Source organism: Cucumis melo, chromosome 9 (genome assembly GCF_025177605.1).
Source record: "Cucumis melo cultivar AY chromosome 9, USDA_Cmelo_AY_1.0, whole genome shotgun sequence".
Taxonomy (NCBI): Eukaryota; Viridiplantae; Streptophyta; class Magnoliopsida; order Cucurbitales; family Cucurbitaceae; genus Cucumis; species Cucumis melo.
The window spans coordinates 23439060-23456300 of record NC_066865.1 but is presented as its reverse complement, the minus strand read 5'-3'; the positions used below and the strand labels follow the sequence as shown (position 1 = coordinate 23456300).

Below are 17241 nucleotides of genomic sequence, written 5' to 3'. Positions count from 1 at the left end.
AAAATATTGAAGAATAAGAACTCCAATACTCTCAATTTTTAATTCTCTCGCAAAATAACTCATGGTTAGAGATGTTCATATCACTCGTGAGGTCAGGGACCTACCCCAAATGGGGTGGGAGTCCCCGATCATGATGGGAGTAAAGTTAAAACTTGTTAGAGATAAGCAAGTCATAATGACTATTCATAAATCAAAATACCTCTTGGCAAAACCTTTACTCTTAAATCTGTGGAGTCTGCAAAAAAGTTAGGTCCCGTGGCGACTTTAACTGTAAACCTAGAAAACTACTTCATGACAGCTCGGGACAACAAAGAGGGTGGGAGAATTTAGATGTGCATATGGTAACTTGTCTATAAGCTGTACACTGAGATTGATCGTAAAAGTAAACAAGACACGGTACTTACTATGCATTTTTAGCAGGTTCTGTATTATCTTCTTTTTTAGACTTGTTAGATTTCTGGCTATCCACTACTGGCATGTACGCTTCACTCGTCTTCTTGAAGAGTTCCTCGGCGGCTTTTTCAGGTTCACGAGGACTGAGTAAACTCTTCTCCACATCTTCAAATTTAGCAGTTGCCCAAGGTGCGGTTCCGACATTCTTAGTAGAATTAGTTGTATCTATTGTCAGCATGGATAATTCATCCCTGGAGGCATACCAAGAATGACCACAGGCAATGCACTCCAACTGGAATTGTAAAACTGGGATATGTTAGCACCGTATATTTTCATTCATAAGAGTTTCCAGCTGTTTCATTTTTCAAAATCGAACTATAAATCTACAAACTAAGAAGCACACATACGGATTTGAGATACGAATACAACACAACATGAACACAGCGACGCATCGTATTCTAAAAATCTAGAGTATGATACAGCAAGGATACTTTTATTAAAGTATACATTTTTAAATTCAAAGTAAGTGGATTGATGCACGTTCATTTATATGTTAAAAAATTAAGCTTGATGTATTTCACACTTATAAACTATTATTGACATAAATGTCTTTTTAGTCTACTCAATAAGTGCTCTCTGCGTATCTAACACTTTCATTGCATTAAAAGTGTCTAATAGATGTCCAACATTTTCAGACACGAACATGCTAGCCAAACTAAAGTGTATGTGCTTCCCGGACTACAAAACTACAAAAGCATAGCACATTAAAGGACAAAATACACTGTCTAGATCTTATACTACAATTGGTACCATCCATTGCAATTGTTGACGGTACAAGTGGTAGACGCATTTGTACCTTCCCTAAAATTGAAGATTTGGTCTCACCTGACCTTCACATAATCATTGAATTGAAATAAATAAATTTCTTAAAAAACCAAACCATATACACAAGTATATACTTCAGCTAGATAGAAGCACTAGTTCTCAAAGTCAACACGTCTCGGAGATAATGCCATATGTCAGGTTGATTTTGTCCGGTCTAAGGCAAAGCAATATTCGAGAAAGAAAGAATGGGACCTTATATCGTTGTCCATGTCCTGTTTGGATGATGTCCCTGACACCCACTTTACATTCTGTGCATCTTGAACACCGAGCATCTGTCATCTGTTTCATATTATATGGTCATTTACTAAATTAGGTGCAAATAAAATGGTTAAATGAAACGAGAAGGAAGAAATGGAAGAAATAAGCAGACCTGCATACGCTCAGACTCATCAGGCTCTTTAGTTGCTGCCGACTCCTCAGCGGTCAGTCCATCCTGTCATGAACAAATTACAGTAACTTCTACTGTCTTGGTTTGAAAATATATGTACGTTCAAACACACTTAAAAGTAATAATAATAAAGAGTCATGCAGCTCGTGCCCATAGGCAGATGAACATGTACTAATGTTTCTAAAAGGTTAGAAGATCAAAGCAAACGAAAGTTATCAAATTATAAATCTGCAGTGAGAATAGACTCCACAATGATACACATGAAAATGACACGGAATGGAGAAGGCACCCTAGTTTGTCGAAAATTTTGAATCTGGAAAACATGGTCATCGTTATTCCATTCCGAATGATAACAGCAATCCTTGACTGTGGTAATCCCGTGCTTGTTTACGTCATGGGGTACATGTCCATCCAAGAGTGAAATACATGTTTTTGTTCCCTTTTTTAAGAAGACGCTCAACTGTTATCTTTTTGTATCTACCTATTTCTCCCTCCACTACTTTTCCATTGATTTTCTTTCTCACAATTTTATGATAGATTTATTTTTTTACTCTGGTATTTTTAAGACCGTTTGATAACAAATTCGTTTTTTAGTTTTCTATTTGTGAAATTTATGTATTTTCTCCACATTTTCCTATTATGGTTTTCACCTATCTAAAAAAAACATAAATTCCTAGTCCAATTCAATAATTATAAAAAATGAAAACAACTTTTAATAGTTCTAAAAACTAAGGTTGGGTTTTGAAAATATTAGTGGAAAATGGATAACAAAACATATAAACTTATGGATGGAAGTAATTTTTATTAAGCTTATTTTGTAAAAACCAAAAAACAGCTAGTTATCAAATACAGCCTTAAATTTTTGTTACCCTTCATGTTATATTATTAACTTATTAAAAAAAAATTAAACTGCACTTGAATGGAAATTTCTTATACTCAAAAATCAAGGAAAAAGAAATAGAGAAAAGAGTCGAATTGAGGACAAGACAGATAAGACAGGTGATAAAACTCTCTAATCACAGACACCCAGGATAGATATGGAACCTAGCCATAAAGTTCACACCTCTCTAAGGACCCTTGACCTCTATAAATACTCTTCTATTTCTATTTCTTTCTTACCAAATGTCATGAGTTAGCAAAAGAGGTTGTGTAGGGCTCCTCTCTAGTCCTTAAAAGGTAGTGATACATCTCATTCAACGTATGGAAATAGCCTTGGCAACTCGGTTTCTTACCAAAACAAAGCCTTGTGGCTAAGCTCCCTTTTCCATTTCAAAACGTATATAAAATTTAGTCAAAAAAGCAAAAAAAAAAAAAAAAAAAGATCAGGAGAAATTCGTGACTGGTTACTTTTAATGTAAATTACAAGATAGTTTATAGGAGATCATGAAATTTTCCCAAACATTAATAATTAACTGAAACTGCTTTAGGCTAGTTTTGCCATAGGTTTCAAGTATGGTTTTATCTTCTTTCTTCCCTTTTTCCCCATTAGGTAGCGGGGAGGATGGAGAAATTCTGAATCAATCTATTCTTCGACAACAAACGGACAATAAGCAAACCAGCTGTTTTTGAACTTCATCTATTATTGTGAATATAACGATAGTCTACACCTACGAGACAGAAATTTGAGTGATTCCCAACAGCTTAATTCAATTTAAATCAAGAATGGAAATCCCAAAGTCCCAACATGATCAAACTTGTATTATTTGAACTTAGCAAAAAACTAAGAGATTTAGCCAGAAAACTTAGAATGGGAAAAAACAGCACGTTTAAACAACAGATCACACAAAATTGAACAGATAGAGTATATTTTCCACAAGTAAAAGGAAGTCACAGTGATTTCTTGTTTTACAATCCATTTCTACACTCCATATGATATTCAAAATCCATTCCGAAAAATCCACCAGATGGTTAAGAGGCAAGTAATATAGCCCACCTAGCTCATCAATTGAGCTAACTGATATGTTAGCTGTCGTGAGTTGTACAAGTTAACATGATTCTAGGCATTAAAGTTAAAACAAGAGAAGGGATATGATCATCGTATTACCTTGAGCTCATTGGGTGACATATTCAGGATTTTTGATGGTTCCAACTCTCCATTTAACAGCCGTTGAGCTAGTAAACGAGTATTCTGCCAAGAGAATGAAATAATCAATTGATGAGTATTATGACTGATGAGTATGCATTGACACAAAAGAACAGATAGATTTCTAACCTTGAGATTGAACACCAATTGCCGCATTTTTTGGTTATACTTCTGGAAATCAGCAGATAAAGCATCATTAGACACCTTCTCAAGAGCAGTTATTGCCGGAACAGCTGCATCTGGCCAGATAAAAGACTTGCTGCTCTGCAAAACCACAAATAGAAAAGTTGGAAAAAGTATAGAACGTTCACTGGTAGTATGTTCACAAAAGATACACAACATTAACTAATCAGCATACCTTAGCATTCTTCTCTGCTGCAATTGATAATTCTGGATTTTTATTTTCAAGGTTCACACCATTAGCAGCAGTTTTTCCTATATCACCTTCATGTGTCTTTTCAGGAGAATGACATATGTACTGAACCCCCTCCAAAAGTTTTTCCAACCATCTATCTCTATGAGTTTCACCTGTTAGAACGTCAAATATTTCTAAAATGGAGTAGTACTCTGATCGATTTGTTGTACAGCTTCCTGGTGTTTCAGCTTTTGAGCTGAGATCAGATCTGGTTGTCTCTGATTCATCTCTTGTGACATCAAGAGGAGAAATATTTTTTCTTTTGAAACTCCTTTTAGTTTTCAACTGGTCTTCTTGATCAGCTGGGGCATCTTCAGGTTCGATATCAGGGAGATCACCCAACCGTGCCATAGTCTTCTTGACAAGTTCATCAATTTCCTGCTGCTTTGAATCTTCGTAATCCTTATCAGTTAGCTTCCAAAGTTTTCTTTCGACTGTGTCGTACACTTTTCGCACAATGAATCCAGGATGTTGCTTACGAATCGGAAGTTGCTTATGCAATGGAACAAAATGCACAACACATTTGTGCATTACAGATTCTGCAGGGACCTGATCACGGTGGAAACTATAAAACAGCTCCCGAGTATCATGTGATTGCCAACTTCCACCCCCCTTTTTTTCAGCTTCTTCAGGACGGTAGAACCACTGCCCAGTGACCATCATGCCATCTTTGTTCTGAGTAATATCCTATCAATAGGACCAAGTTCCACTGTTCAGGGACAAGAGAGTGGGTAGCTAACTTCCTCTGCAGATTACAAGTATTTGCATACATATAAAAACAAGAACTGGCATATAAGAACAAACTAAACAGTATATCAAGTCAAAACAGAAAACCATTCAGGAAGAACCCAGTGTCCTACAAACTTCAAATTTCATCCAGATGGCAGGTTAGAGATTAGAATCCTCAAAGAATCCAAAAATCATCAGGTAACTTCTCATATTCAGTCTTCATGGCCCCACATAGTCATAGGATCGAATGGCCAAAAGGTTAACAGTTTAGAATGAGTCCAAAATCACTGACGCTTTAAGTATGGGACATATATATTTTTTAAAAATCCAAGAATCCACTATTCTTGTTTAAGGATAGGACGTGTTGATCTTTTATTTTAATAACCTTACGTTTCCAAACCCAACTTTCACATACCACACCTAATACTGTGAGATAAATTAACCACCAAACCCTACAACTTTTTTAGAGAGTAACAGGTGGGGTGATGACTTAACCTTTAACATCTTGATGGAGAATATATTGCTTCACTAATTGAACAATGTTCAGGTTGGCACTATCCAGTCCTACAACTTTTAGAGTTGAAAAAAACATAGATTCCAAATAAGTATTGATATCGTCAAAGGCATTTATATTTCCAAGATATTTATCCAACACAGGGAGTTACTAATTGAATGCGAAATGTATCAACCGTTCAAATAGCAAAGGTCCAACCACCTGAATTGAGCCCCAATTACACAAATGTTTTCCCCAAAGAGGGTGGGAAAAAATTATGCCACTGTAACCAATTTCATTGTCTGTAACCTTTAAAATTTGCTTTGTAAACATCCCATTCGGATAGACTTTCTCGTACGTAGTGGGCAGGCACCCCCTTAAGTGGTTCAGCAAAAATATAAAGGGAGCTCGCTCCATTTGTTTCATCCATTAAAAAAGAAATGAACATTTTAATGCACTTCCACGAACTCAAAAAACCAATACAAAGAAATATATATATATATTAACCTCAGAATTTTGACACCCTGAAACTGCGAAAAGAAACACCAACTGGTTCAAATAAAACCTTTTCAGATCACCTATCAAAGTGCATCACAAGTTTATATCACAAAAATCGGGACATAGCAAAACATTAGATGACAAAAGAACAGACAAAAAAAATTAAGCATGTTACCTTAATAATTGCCACATAAGGTTTTTGATCCTTATCCTCGGGAACTAGAAGTACTGGATCCTCCTACCACCAATTAGAAAGAAATTAATAAGAACAAACAGTGATGAACGTAGTGTGAATGAAGTCCATCTTCACTGGACAACAAATATAACGAGAAGCTTCTCGTTACATGGAATCTCCCTTAAGCATAAACATCTAGAATTCACGGGAAAAGGTATGAACAAAATTGCAACAATGCTGCCGACCAATGAAGCACAAAAGGAGATACTGCCATCCTTTTAAACGTTTATGTCATAGATATGTACAAAACTACATAAGTGTTATTACTTGAGATAACAAATTCTGAACGAGATGCCATCAAATTATAAATAAACCAAGCCCTAGCTACCAACAACTACAGGTATCCATATTTTACGCCTCCATTCCCGCATTTTTCTCAATCCACCCAACTACCGATACTAAAGAGTTTACTAAACAATTCGAAAAAACATCACAAACTAATTAAAGTTCTCAAAACTGTTTGCAACAACAAACACCACCAACCAAGAACACAAAATAACTCACAAGATCATATCTGTTGCCATCATATTCAAACGCATTGTAATGATTCTTCCTTCCCCTTCCTTTTCCCGAAACCCTAACAACATCCCCAATCGGTTTCGCATCCTCTTGCGACTGATCGTCGTCGTCATCATCTTCATCCTCCGCCTGCTGTTGTTTAGACGCTTCCATCTTCTTCTCTCCTTTATTACTACTTTTCCTACTCCTGCGATGCCTCTCATCCCCTTCCACCTCCTCCTCCTCCTCCTCCTCCTTTTGAAGCTTCATCTTCTTCCTCTTCCTACGAATTGGCAAGTTGTCGTCTGAATTTGAGGATTGCTGCTTCATTGCTGGTACTTCGTCTTCCTCATCGCTAGTGGAAACCTGCGCAAATCTTCGGTTCCCCATCGTGAAATGGATGGCGAATTTCGTGCTAATGGCTGACTATAGGTCGTCGAATCTCTTGAGTCACTGGGATTTTTGTCCTTGCAATTGAGAAGAAATGGAATAAGTGTTTTCGCGGGGAAGACAAAGAGGCTAAACCAAGAAAGGGCTTTTATAGAATGTGGACCCGGTTAGAAGTATCTCGCCCGCTTTCTCCCGCTTTCTCCCGCACTCTATGAACCCTGCCCTGCCGCCCTACGGGTGAAAGAAAAGGATCCTAAATTACTATTTTAACCCCCTTTACTTGATCTTTCTTGCTTGATTGAGGTTCAATTTTGGTCTTTTAAGTGTTTAGTTTTAGTAGTTGTATTTTCAAAGTTCAACCCACGTGTTCTTTTTTTTTTTAGTTTTAGTAAATGTGTAATGTACGTGAAAATCACACACATAATTTTAATTTAACTGTCGTTGTAAATATTCTTATTTATAACCTTTTTATATTCACATCGTAATTGATAAAAAATAAATAATAAATTTATAAATATCATAATATACTATCTCAAAATTTATAATAGTTTTAATTAAAAAAAGAAAAAACATAAATAAGATTCTCAAGGTTACATTAAAAAATATTCTCAATATTATATAATTTAAACATAAAGAGCATAGACATATCTACATGTCAATCACGAAGTTCGTAGTCAAAGTTTCCTCAACTTCTGTTGTGAACTAAAAATAAACCTATAAATGAAGAAATATGCAGAAAAACATATTTCTATATAAAAAATAGACAAAACAAAAATAGAAGATAATAAAAAAGTATAATTTAATTTGTTTTTCTTCTTCACTCCTAGTATTTTGTTGTGATTTGTGAACATATGTGAAAATAAAAACAAATAATGAGATATTTATACCCAAATATTTGAAAATGAATAATTTGAAAGATTGAAAGATATAAGAAATATATAATATGAGAATAAGAGAATGTAAATAATTGAGAGATGGAAGATAAAATGACAAAGAGGAATGTGAATAGATTTGGATAAATTTAAATGAGACAATTAATTGAATGTAAAATTTTAAAATTTTGAAAAAAATTATAATAAGAAAATGAAAAATTGATAAAATGTAACTTCTATCTTGTTAATGTGAAAGTGACCATAAATATTAAAACTATATATATAAATGACAAAATTGTCATTCAAACAAAAAGAAAGTTATAATGAAATGGTAAAATGGGGCTATAAAATTTATCCACTTTCATCTTTTTATATATTGTAAGTATAGATATAATTTCGTTTTAGTTTATTTTTTTAACTTGGTTTATCTTAATTCTCGAACTTTCGAAATTTGACAATGATGGTGTTTCATTTTCATTTTTACTTTCCTTTTAAATTATCAAAATGATTACTTTTTAAAAGTTCCTCGACCAAAATGAATTAAAATAGTAAATATAATAACTAAAATGAACAATTTGAAAATGAATAAAAATTAAAATGTATACACTACAATGAACCAAAATCATTATTTAAATATACTTTCAATAAAACTTAAACTTAGTCTATCAAATTTGACTTCTATGGAAATTATTTACATAATAACCATAATAAGAATTTGCATAATATGTGACTGTGTTTTTAAAATTTATAATGAAAGATGTTAATAGATGATAAAAAGCTTTCAAAACAATTAACATCAAACCAACATCAATAACTAAATTTAAAATTAAAAGTCAATAATGGGCTTTTAAAAGGACTCAAAATTTGATCGCTCTCAAACTATAGAAACTAAAGTTATATGTTTGCTTTGTTCTTTATCATTTATTTTTCTCGTTGGTAAATTAGTCCCTACTAGTCAATTATTTTTAATTCGGCCCTTGGTAAATGTATGGTCTCGAGTTGAATTATGAAGTTTGGAAGTGATATGTATCCAGAGTTAGTTGGCTTTTTCAGATACAAAGTTGTTTGGCACAAGTTGAGAAGCATGTGTTAAAAGTGCAAAGTTAAGTTATTAAGTGCGATTTTTTTTAACCAAGTTCGGTTCTCTTTTAGTTATTTTTGTATGCTTAACTTTTTGTTTAGTCATTCAAATGCACGTGTATTTTTACAATTTAATGCATATAACCACTGTTGTTGAGGTTGACAAAACACTATTGTTTTATGATAACAACAAAATTATAAATTTCGCATAAAAAGAATATATGGGTGGAAAAAAGGAAAAAAATAATAATTAAATGGCATGTTAGGCTTTATTGTGCATGCAAATTGTTCATTCATTATGAAAAAAATATGGAATACCATTTTTTTTAGAAAACTACAAATGTATCGTTGAGAGTTTATTAATAGGAACACGTTGATGTCACTCGATATTCTTTTTACATAAGGAAAAGAATCCTTAAATTACGACTTATTTGGATTGTAAGGATAAAAAAAACCTTTTCACAAAAGTGATTTTCATTTAAATGCTCTGCATAAAAGAATATTTAAATTATGTGGAGTTGAGAAATGACATCTCATTTCCTAACACGTTTGTTTTGTTCTATGACAATCAAGACGGGTCCATACAAATGATACTATTTTTTTAAACCTCACCCAAACAAATGCTATTTTTTATTGAAAAACTACATATGAATATCTAAGATATCATTCACTAATTAAAAAAACTACATGTTGAAATGGGTAAATTTCGATTTACTTTTCATTTAAATTAAGATGCTAAAAACAATAATCTTTCTATGCCAAAACACAATCAAATTGCCGTTTAACCACAAGTTTTGAAGGTTGTTGCATTCTATTTTTAGAGATCAAATTATAATAATTGGTCATTTCAATTATTATATATCACACACAACCTATTTAAAATGAGTCACGTGGCAAGGACACAAGAATATCTATTTAAAATATAAAAATTTTATGAGAATTATTTACAAAACACGAGAAAATATAACAAGAATCATGTAAGATAAAGATAAATTATTTCATGTGTCTATCTGTAAATTGACACATACAATAGTCTATATTAATCTATCGTAGTCTATCATGATCATATTTTGCAACATTTGTAAATATTTTTTAAAAGTTTTATGATTTAAAATAACTTTTCAAATTTTAATCTTATAATTAAAAGTTAATTAAATGGACAAAAAAAAGCTTGTTTATTTTCTTCTTTTTCATTTAAAAAATAAATAAAAAAAAACTCAGCATACTTTGTAATAAAGTGAAACAAATAAAAGAGAGGAAATCAAATTCCCTTCGTTTTCCTCCCTTCAATCTTAATTACGATGGATTATTACATGTTGTTCTCACCTCATGTAACTTAAATGTATAACATTACTTTTAAAGTATTATAAAAATAATAAAATAAATATGTGATAAATCACATAGTCCATAAATTTCTATTAGCAACAAAATCTATTAGTAGAGTTTAGATTTTTATATGATTATTCATTCTAATAAATTGTTTTATATACATTATGTTTGCAACAATCTGTAGAAAACCACGTGGCAAAAGGGAAGGATAGTGGTTCAGAGCAAAAGGCCGCGCCGCACCGCACCGAATCCTGCCACATCCTACTATTCCTGAGACTTTTTTTTAATCTACCTTTCTCCATTTGATTACACGAAAGATAGGAAAAGTGAAAAAGCTAAAGAACAAAAGTTCATTTCGGCATCTTTCGCTCTCCAAATATCTTAAGAACAAGCGGATTTCCAAATCAACGCCGAAGAATTCCACTCTTTCAGGTAACAATCTCCTTGTTCAATTCATTCTATCTCGTGTTCTGCAGTTGAATTTCCTTTTGCTTTTCGATTTTTGTCATCGTTTTCTGAAGCTGCTTCTTGTAGTTGTAGTATGGACTTGTTTTTACTGTATTTTGTTGTTTTGTTATGGAACTCTCCTTTGGAATAGATAGTAACTGAGCGGTTGCACATTGTTTAGAATCACGCTATGGCTCTCGCTTCACACACTGGTTCAGCTCACCGGATTGGTGCTGAGACTCTACGATGCAGAGGAGGAAATATGGCTTTCAACTTCTCGACTCATGCGGAGTCGTTGAAGATGAAGGAGATTTCTATCGGTTCATCTTCTTTATCGTGTAGCTCTCGTAATATCATGCATGGTTTGCATATAGACAGCGCGAGGACGGCGTCGAGGCGAGGAGATAGGGTGATTGTTGCTGCCAGTCCTCCAACCGAGGACGCTACAGTGGCTACTGAACCGTTGACAAAAGAGGATCTCGTCGCTTATTTAGCTTCTGGATGCAAGCCTAAGGAAAAATGGAGGTTAATATTCATATGCCTTCCCCGTATTTATATCAGAAAACCATTTTCTGAGTTGCTAGACTAACTGAATAGATTCGTTTTCGTGTTAAATTGCTTTCCTCACCGTAGTTGTTAGCTTGTTTTATTAATCGAATGTTTACTTGACTGTAAGCTTTCAGGTCTAGTTAGGTACATAGAAGTCGGATTCATATATTGTTTCTGTTTTTCCGTGTGTTGCATACTCCTTAATTTTTAGTCCGTCTTAAATGTATCTCTTCAGCTCATTAGTGAGATATTATTATTCCTCTATTAGGTTCTTGCATATAACTTCATAATGCCAGTCACTCTAATCAGGATGCATGGATGTTTATGTTTCTATTTGGGCTTTTTCTTTACCTGTTTACTGCGATTTGGAGACCTTATCATGTTGGCATTCACTTTTTGATAATTTGTTCATGAGTATCCTGCAGAATTGGTACAGAACACGAGAAGTTTGGTTTTAATATTGAAACTTTACGTCCCATGACGTATGAACAAATAGCTGGATTGCTAAATGGGATTGCAGAGAGGTTTGACTGGGAAAAGATAATGGAGGGCGACAACATTATAGGGCTCCAACAGGTAAACCACGTCCCCTGTCTGCTAACAAAGGGGAAGTAGAAACTTAGTTTATATGCACCTCATGTAACTTGTTTAATACATCAAAAAAATTCCTTAGTAAATGCTCTATCAATTTTGTAATAGAAGAATATCCTCATTTGTTCCTTTGAATTCATTTGAATGACCTGAGATTACTATGAAGTAGGGAAAGCAAAGTATTTCACTGGAGCCAGGTGGTCAATTTGAACTTAGTGGTGCCCCCCTTGAAACTCTGCATCAAACATGTGCTGAAGTTAATTCACACCTTTACCAGGTTTGTGCTTTCTTATGTTGGTCCTGCATGGGCTGCAGGCATTTTCTGTTTATTCTTGATGCCTGTCAACATTTTGATTTTTTCAGAAGCTCCAAGCGTTCATCTCATAATTATTTACTTGATGCTGAAGAATTATGGAGACTTGAAACTGATTTTGAATATCTATAGAGGTGTATCTTGGGTTTTTAATTGTCAATTTTCTCACTATAGTTCCTTTCTTTAGGTGAAAGCTGTTGCTGAGGAAATGGGTATTGGATTTTTAGGAATTGGATTCCAGCCTAAATGGAGTCGAGAAGACATACCTATAATGCCCAAGGTATAACTGCAAAACTAAATATAGCTTATACTTCAAAAAAATCATGTTCAATTTTTTTTTTTTGTTGGTTGGGGGGGGGGGGGGGGGGGGATATGTCAATGACACTGGATTATTATGTTTTGTGTTTCACTTGGTCCTTCATACTATTCCAATAATTTTCTCTATATTTTTTGCTTTCGTCACATGTTTTACATTAATAGTTCTTTGGTCTTAGGGACGATATGAGATTATGAGGAATTACATGCCCAAAGTTGGTTCGCTTGGACTGGATATGATGTTTAGGACGTGTACTGTGCAGGTGAGAGATAAAGATAAATACTATAGGTATTTGGTTCCATTGATTTTTTCTCCTCTAAGTTAGGTCAGGCAACCATTTCTATATCAGATCAATTATTCAAGCATCTTTCTCTAATGATTTTTTAGGTTAATCTAGATTTTGATTCAGAGGCTGACATGATCAAAAAGTTCCGAGCAGGCCTTGCTTTACAGCCTGTGAGAAATTTTGTTTTTTGTGTTTTTTCTATCTAAAAATTGTGTCTACTGTGTCTAACTACGTGGATAAGTGATCAGATAGCAACTGCTCTGTTTGCAAATTCTCCGTTTACTGATGGAAAACCAAATGGTTACTTGAGCATGAGAAGGTTTGCCCATTACTCACTATCTTGTTTCTTTCATAGCCCCCTCCCTTTTTCTCCCTTTTGTAATGAATTGGTCTTCTGCATTGAACAGCCAGATCTGGACTGATACTGATAATGACCGCACTGGCATGCTTCCATTTGTTTTTGATGACTCATTTGGGTAATCTGCCACTTTTAGAACTGAGTTATTTCTTTTAAAATCTTTCCTAGGCTTTCTTCATCCTTAATATATGTTGATGAAATTCAGTGTTTTCTTTTATAAACTTTCATGACTTACTTAGGCAAGTTATTCTCTTCAACTATTTGTTGAGATGGGCAAGTTGTCCTAGACACCCAAATATGTTAAAAAAGTAGTATGGCTATTTTTGAGGTGGAAAGTGAAGACTCGTTTGTTTAGAAAGCCAATTGGCAGTTTGTAGCATATGTCATGATTGTTCAATGAAGCTTATTCAGTTTCTAAAAAAAAGGAAAAGAAATGTAACATTCTCAAACTGAGGGCCCAAATGGAATTTAAACGTCTAATCTTCATTGGGATTGGGTGATAGGGTATAATCTTCTCTCCCCTCATGTGTTTTTTGCTATTTAAAGAAAGTTTAATGTTTCTTTTCCTTGAAAAAGAATGGCAGGAATAGAAAAACTGTGCTCCGCGAGCTTCCACTTGCTCTTTCTGTAGAAAATACCTCAACTTTTTTTACAGGGTCTCAAGGATACTTTTTATGGGATTGTAGTTCTTTGTTCTGTCTGTTACTTGCAGGGTCTTGGTGCCCTAGCCATAACAATTTCTTGTAATCTTTCATTTTGTCAAAATGCAGATTTGAGAAGTATGTTGACTATGCTCTCGATGTTCCAATGTATTTCATATATCGGAAAAAGAAATATATTGATTGTTCTGGAATGTCCTTCAGGGTATGCACACCTTTCATTGTCGTCCAAGCAGAGCTTTCTGTCTATCTCTTCCTTTCTATTCATCTTAATCTGTATTTTTTTGGTATTAATTATCAAGGTATGGTTGGAATATCTTTCTGCAGGATTTTATGGCAGGAAAGCTCCCTCCAGTTCCTGGAGAACTTCCTACCCTAACTGATTGGGAAAATCATTTGACTACAATATTTCCAGAGGTATTGTACACTTGATTTACTCCAACAGTATGCTTGTTATGACCTGATTCTAGGATCTATTTTTCCCTCATTACTCAGGTCAGACTGAAGAGATATTTGGAGATGAGGGGTAGTGATGGAGGCCCTTGGAGGAGATTATGTGCTCTCCCAGCATTTTGGGTAATTTTCATGATATAATCAGACTCTGTAGACCTCTTATTATATGTGGATGTGATGTGTATCCTATTAATAGATTCTTGTAAATTTGTTTGTTTGATTTTTCTTTTTTTATTTTGTGGGGGGGGGGGGGGGGGGGGGCGGCTTTTGTTTTGGAGTGAACTCATCTGATTTAACTATTCTATATTTGAACCAAATGTTTAGAGTACTGCTAATGTTATCTCTTCAAATCTCAGGTCGGTTTGTTATATGACGAAGTTTCCCTACAAAACGTTTTAGACATAACAGCTGACTGGACACAGGGAGAAAGACAAATGTTGAGGAATAAGGTAATTTTCTGTTTGATACCTGATTCCGACTTGTGAGAAGCAGGGAACCCTCTAGCCTTCATCCTGATTTTTATAAATGGTTTAGCCCATTGGATATTTATTAAGGAAATACATGGTTTCCCATGGAGTAGTTGGATTTCTGTTCAAACATTGGCAATTCTCTCTTTCCCGCATAAAACTTGTTACAAAACTGCATGCGTGTTTTTGTGTTTGTTTATGTTTTATGGCCTTAAGTGTGTCTCTGTGCGTGTTTTTGAGCTATGAATCTAGAGTGTGTTCAACAACAGGATAAGATCCAAATACTATGGGGGCATCCTTATATATGGCCACCTATTGTGGACTTGGGGTTCCTGTCTAACTGATGCATGCTCGTAAGAGGTTATTCTTTGCTCTTTCCAGGATACCGACAGCTGAGCTAATGATATCTGAAGACCACGAATGTTTTTCCTGTATTTTTGTAGTTTTTGTTAGCATCCTGAACTACTTTCTAGGCAAGGAGTATTCTCAGTTACCTACAATTGAAACGTGTTGCAATAAATGGTACATGCCTTAATTATTCTATCTTTTTATATTAGGTTCCAGTAAGTGGTCTTAATACACCATTTCGTGATGGGTTGGTGAAGCACGTTGCTCAAGATATTGTTAAATTAGCTAAGGTATATCTAGCAAAATTATTTTCTACTGTAGGTGCTGATCTTATAACTATTATTGGTACCACTAATGTTGAGCCTGAAACAAAATTTCTACACTTTAGGACGGCTTAGAGAGAAGAGGTTTCAAGGAGTCTGGCTTCTTGAATGAAGTGACTGAAGTAGCTAGAACAGGTGAGGATAAATTTTTATGTTAAAGTTTTAAAAGTGTACGTTCCACTGAAACCAGAGTTTATTCTTTGATGCCCTTGCTTGAACTATAATGCAAGTTGTCATGATGGTAAGCTTTTGAATAATTTGGCAATACCCTCTGAGATCTTAGAGTCAATCTGCCGAAGTGGAGAGTTTTGGCCTTGGTTGGTAACCATTGGGTTTTCTATTTTTGAAAATTAAGCTTATTTCCTATCAAATTCGTACCATGATTTTCATCTTTCTTTAGTAAATTTTGAAATTTTACCTAAATTCCAAAAATAGAAACAAGGTTTTAAAACTACTTTTGTAAGTTCTTAGAAATTGGCTTGGTTTTCCTTTTGAAAACATTTGCTTTGTAAATGAGAATGCAAGAAAATAGAGAAGGAAGTGGTGTCTATAGCCTTAATTTTAAAAAATTGAAAACAAACAAAGCTTTATCAATTTAAAACTATCATCTTCCAGAGGATTAGTGGAGGTGGGTCTGAGCTATTTAAGGAATGGTCCCAACTAGTCAAACAAAACAAGCAAATTACTCATTTTGAACATGATGCATGATCAAATAAGTCCAATGGAAGCCAATTGCCTCCAATTTGGTTATTATTTTGATTTCATCAAATTCCTTATTTTGCAAACATATTTGGAGTCCTAAAATTGACCCGTACGGGTTTAATCTCTATTACAGGTGTGACACCAGCTGAAAAGCTGTTGGAATTGTATAATGGAAAATGGGGACGAAATGTCGATCCAGTTTTCGAGGAGCTTCTATATTGAGCTGCATCTCTTGTACTGTAACATTGCAATGGACCACTGGTAGGCTGTCCTGTTAATGTGTAAGGCTCCCCCTAGTTTTCCTTCACATCTCAGTTTTAATAATTCTCGTTCCTCTTTGAATTATTGAAATTGATACACAAACAATAACACTGTGTCCTTTTCGGGGAACCGAAACTTCTCCCTAGCTTTGGTGGTATTCATATAGCTGATGTAATTCTATGATGGCCTTCTTCTGAATGTGGTTCATTGTAATGTAACCCCCCGCACACACACACAAAAGGAGAAAATTAAAGGATGTTCATTGTAGAGAAGAACCAAAGCTTATTGAGCCATTTTTCTGTCATGTCATTGACAGGAAACAATAAACCTTCTGTTCATCCTTCGACTTTTTTTTTTCTCGTTTTTTTTTCCTTTTTAAGCACAAACAATGGAATGGGATGGGATGGGATGGGATGGGAGAGTGCTCTCCGGATTGAATCCGGAGTCCATGGTAATGTAGGCATGCTACTCATATTGGCTCATCTTGCCTTTTAGTGAAAAAAATTCCCTAACAAATTCCCAACTCTCTAGATTGACTTTATCAAATGAAAAAAAACGGGTGTTTTGAGTTTTGGGTGTTAGTTATTAGTTAGTTATTTGTTTTATTCTTCTTTTTTCGTTCTTTTTTCTAAATGCTTTTCTTATCCATTCTTTTTTCAAAATGTTTAATTTGGAACTATGTTTATACTTTGAAATGTCTTCGTATTTTAATTTTATAACTGTGTATATATTTGATTCCTTGGTAGCATTGACTTGGAATTTAGGGGTTTTTCTCCCAAGGAATGATAATGTTTTAGCTCAAATGGTATGATTTTATACTATATCTACTTATCAACTTATAGGTTTGAGGTTCCATTTTACACCTCACGGGTTAAATAAA

General features: G+C 34.3%; 2 protein-coding genes across 5 annotated transcripts; one reads left to right on the top strand and one right to left on the bottom strand.

The window, feature by feature from the left end:
* Window positions 1-186: 186 nt before the first annotated feature.
* Window positions 187-7192, bottom strand: LOC103482748 (uncharacterized). Its single transcript, XM_008439052.3, has 8 exons — window positions 6624-7192; window positions 6060-6122; window positions 4108-4851; window positions 3879-4013; window positions 3711-3794; window positions 1649-1711; window positions 1471-1557; window positions 187-685 (listed from the first exon to the last, which is right to left on the bottom strand). Exons 1-8 carry the CDS (start codon window positions 7005-7007, stop codon window positions 404-406), a joined length of 1842 nt encoding a protein of 613 aa, XP_008437274.1. The 5' UTR covers window positions 7008-7192; the 3' UTR covers window positions 187-403.
* Window positions 7193-10558: 3366 nt separating this feature from the next.
* LOC103482747 (glutamate--cysteine ligase, chloroplastic) lies at window positions 10559-16704 on the top strand. Of its 4 annotated transcripts, none has more exons than XM_008439048.3 (16): window positions 10559-10720; window positions 10917-11260; window positions 11710-11860; window positions 12045-12152; window positions 12376-12468; window positions 12683-12766; window positions 12892-12960; window positions 13039-13109; window positions 13198-13266; window positions 13919-14012; window positions 14135-14224; window positions 14303-14383; window positions 14617-14709; window positions 15285-15365; window positions 15464-15533; window positions 16234-16704. In XM_008439048.3, the coding sequence occupies exons 2-16, from the start codon at window positions 10926-10928 to the stop codon at window positions 16320-16322; spliced, it is 1578 nt and encodes a 525-aa protein (XP_008437270.1). In that variant the 5' UTR covers window positions 10559-10720; window positions 10917-10925; the 3' UTR covers window positions 16323-16704. The 4 variants fall into 4 exon arrangements, with proteins under 4 accessions (XP_008437270.1, XP_008437271.1, XP_008437272.1 ...); XM_008439049.3 differs by having other exon boundaries at window positions 10603-10720; window positions 10891-11260; XM_008439050.3 differs by having other exon boundaries at window positions 10611-10720; window positions 10887-11260.
* Window positions 16705-17241: the final 537 nt, after the last annotated feature.

What these genes read in the sequence shown, in the direction of transcription:
- LOC103482748 (XM_008439052.3), bottom strand. Translation starts at nt 7,007, where the DNA reads ATGGGGAACCGAAGATTTGCGCAGGTTTCCACTAGCGATGAGGAAGAC. An exon ending in ATGGCAACAGATATGATCTT is followed by an intron (nt 6,123 to 6,623) that starts GTGAGTTATTTT and finishes AATTGGTGGTAG; the next exon opens with GAGGATCCAGTACTTCTAGT. An exon ending in TGTCACCCAATGAGCTCAAG is followed by an intron (nt 1,712 to 3,710) that starts GTAATACGATGA and finishes TGTTCATGACAG; the next exon opens with GATGGACTGACCGCTGAGGA.
- LOC103482747 (XM_008439048.3), top strand. Translation starts at nt 10,926, where the DNA reads ATGGCTCTCGCTTCACACACTGGTTCAGCTCACCGGATTGGTGCTGAG. An exon ending in TTAATTCACACCTTTACCAG is followed by an intron (nt 12,153 to 12,375) that starts GTTTGTGCTTTC and finishes TCCTTTCTTTAG; the next exon opens with GTGAAAGCTGTTGCTGAGGA. An exon ending in GTGCTCTCCCAGCATTTTGG is followed by an intron (nt 14,384 to 14,616) that starts GTAATTTTCATG and finishes TTCAAATCTCAG; the next exon opens with GTCGGTTTGTTATATGACGA.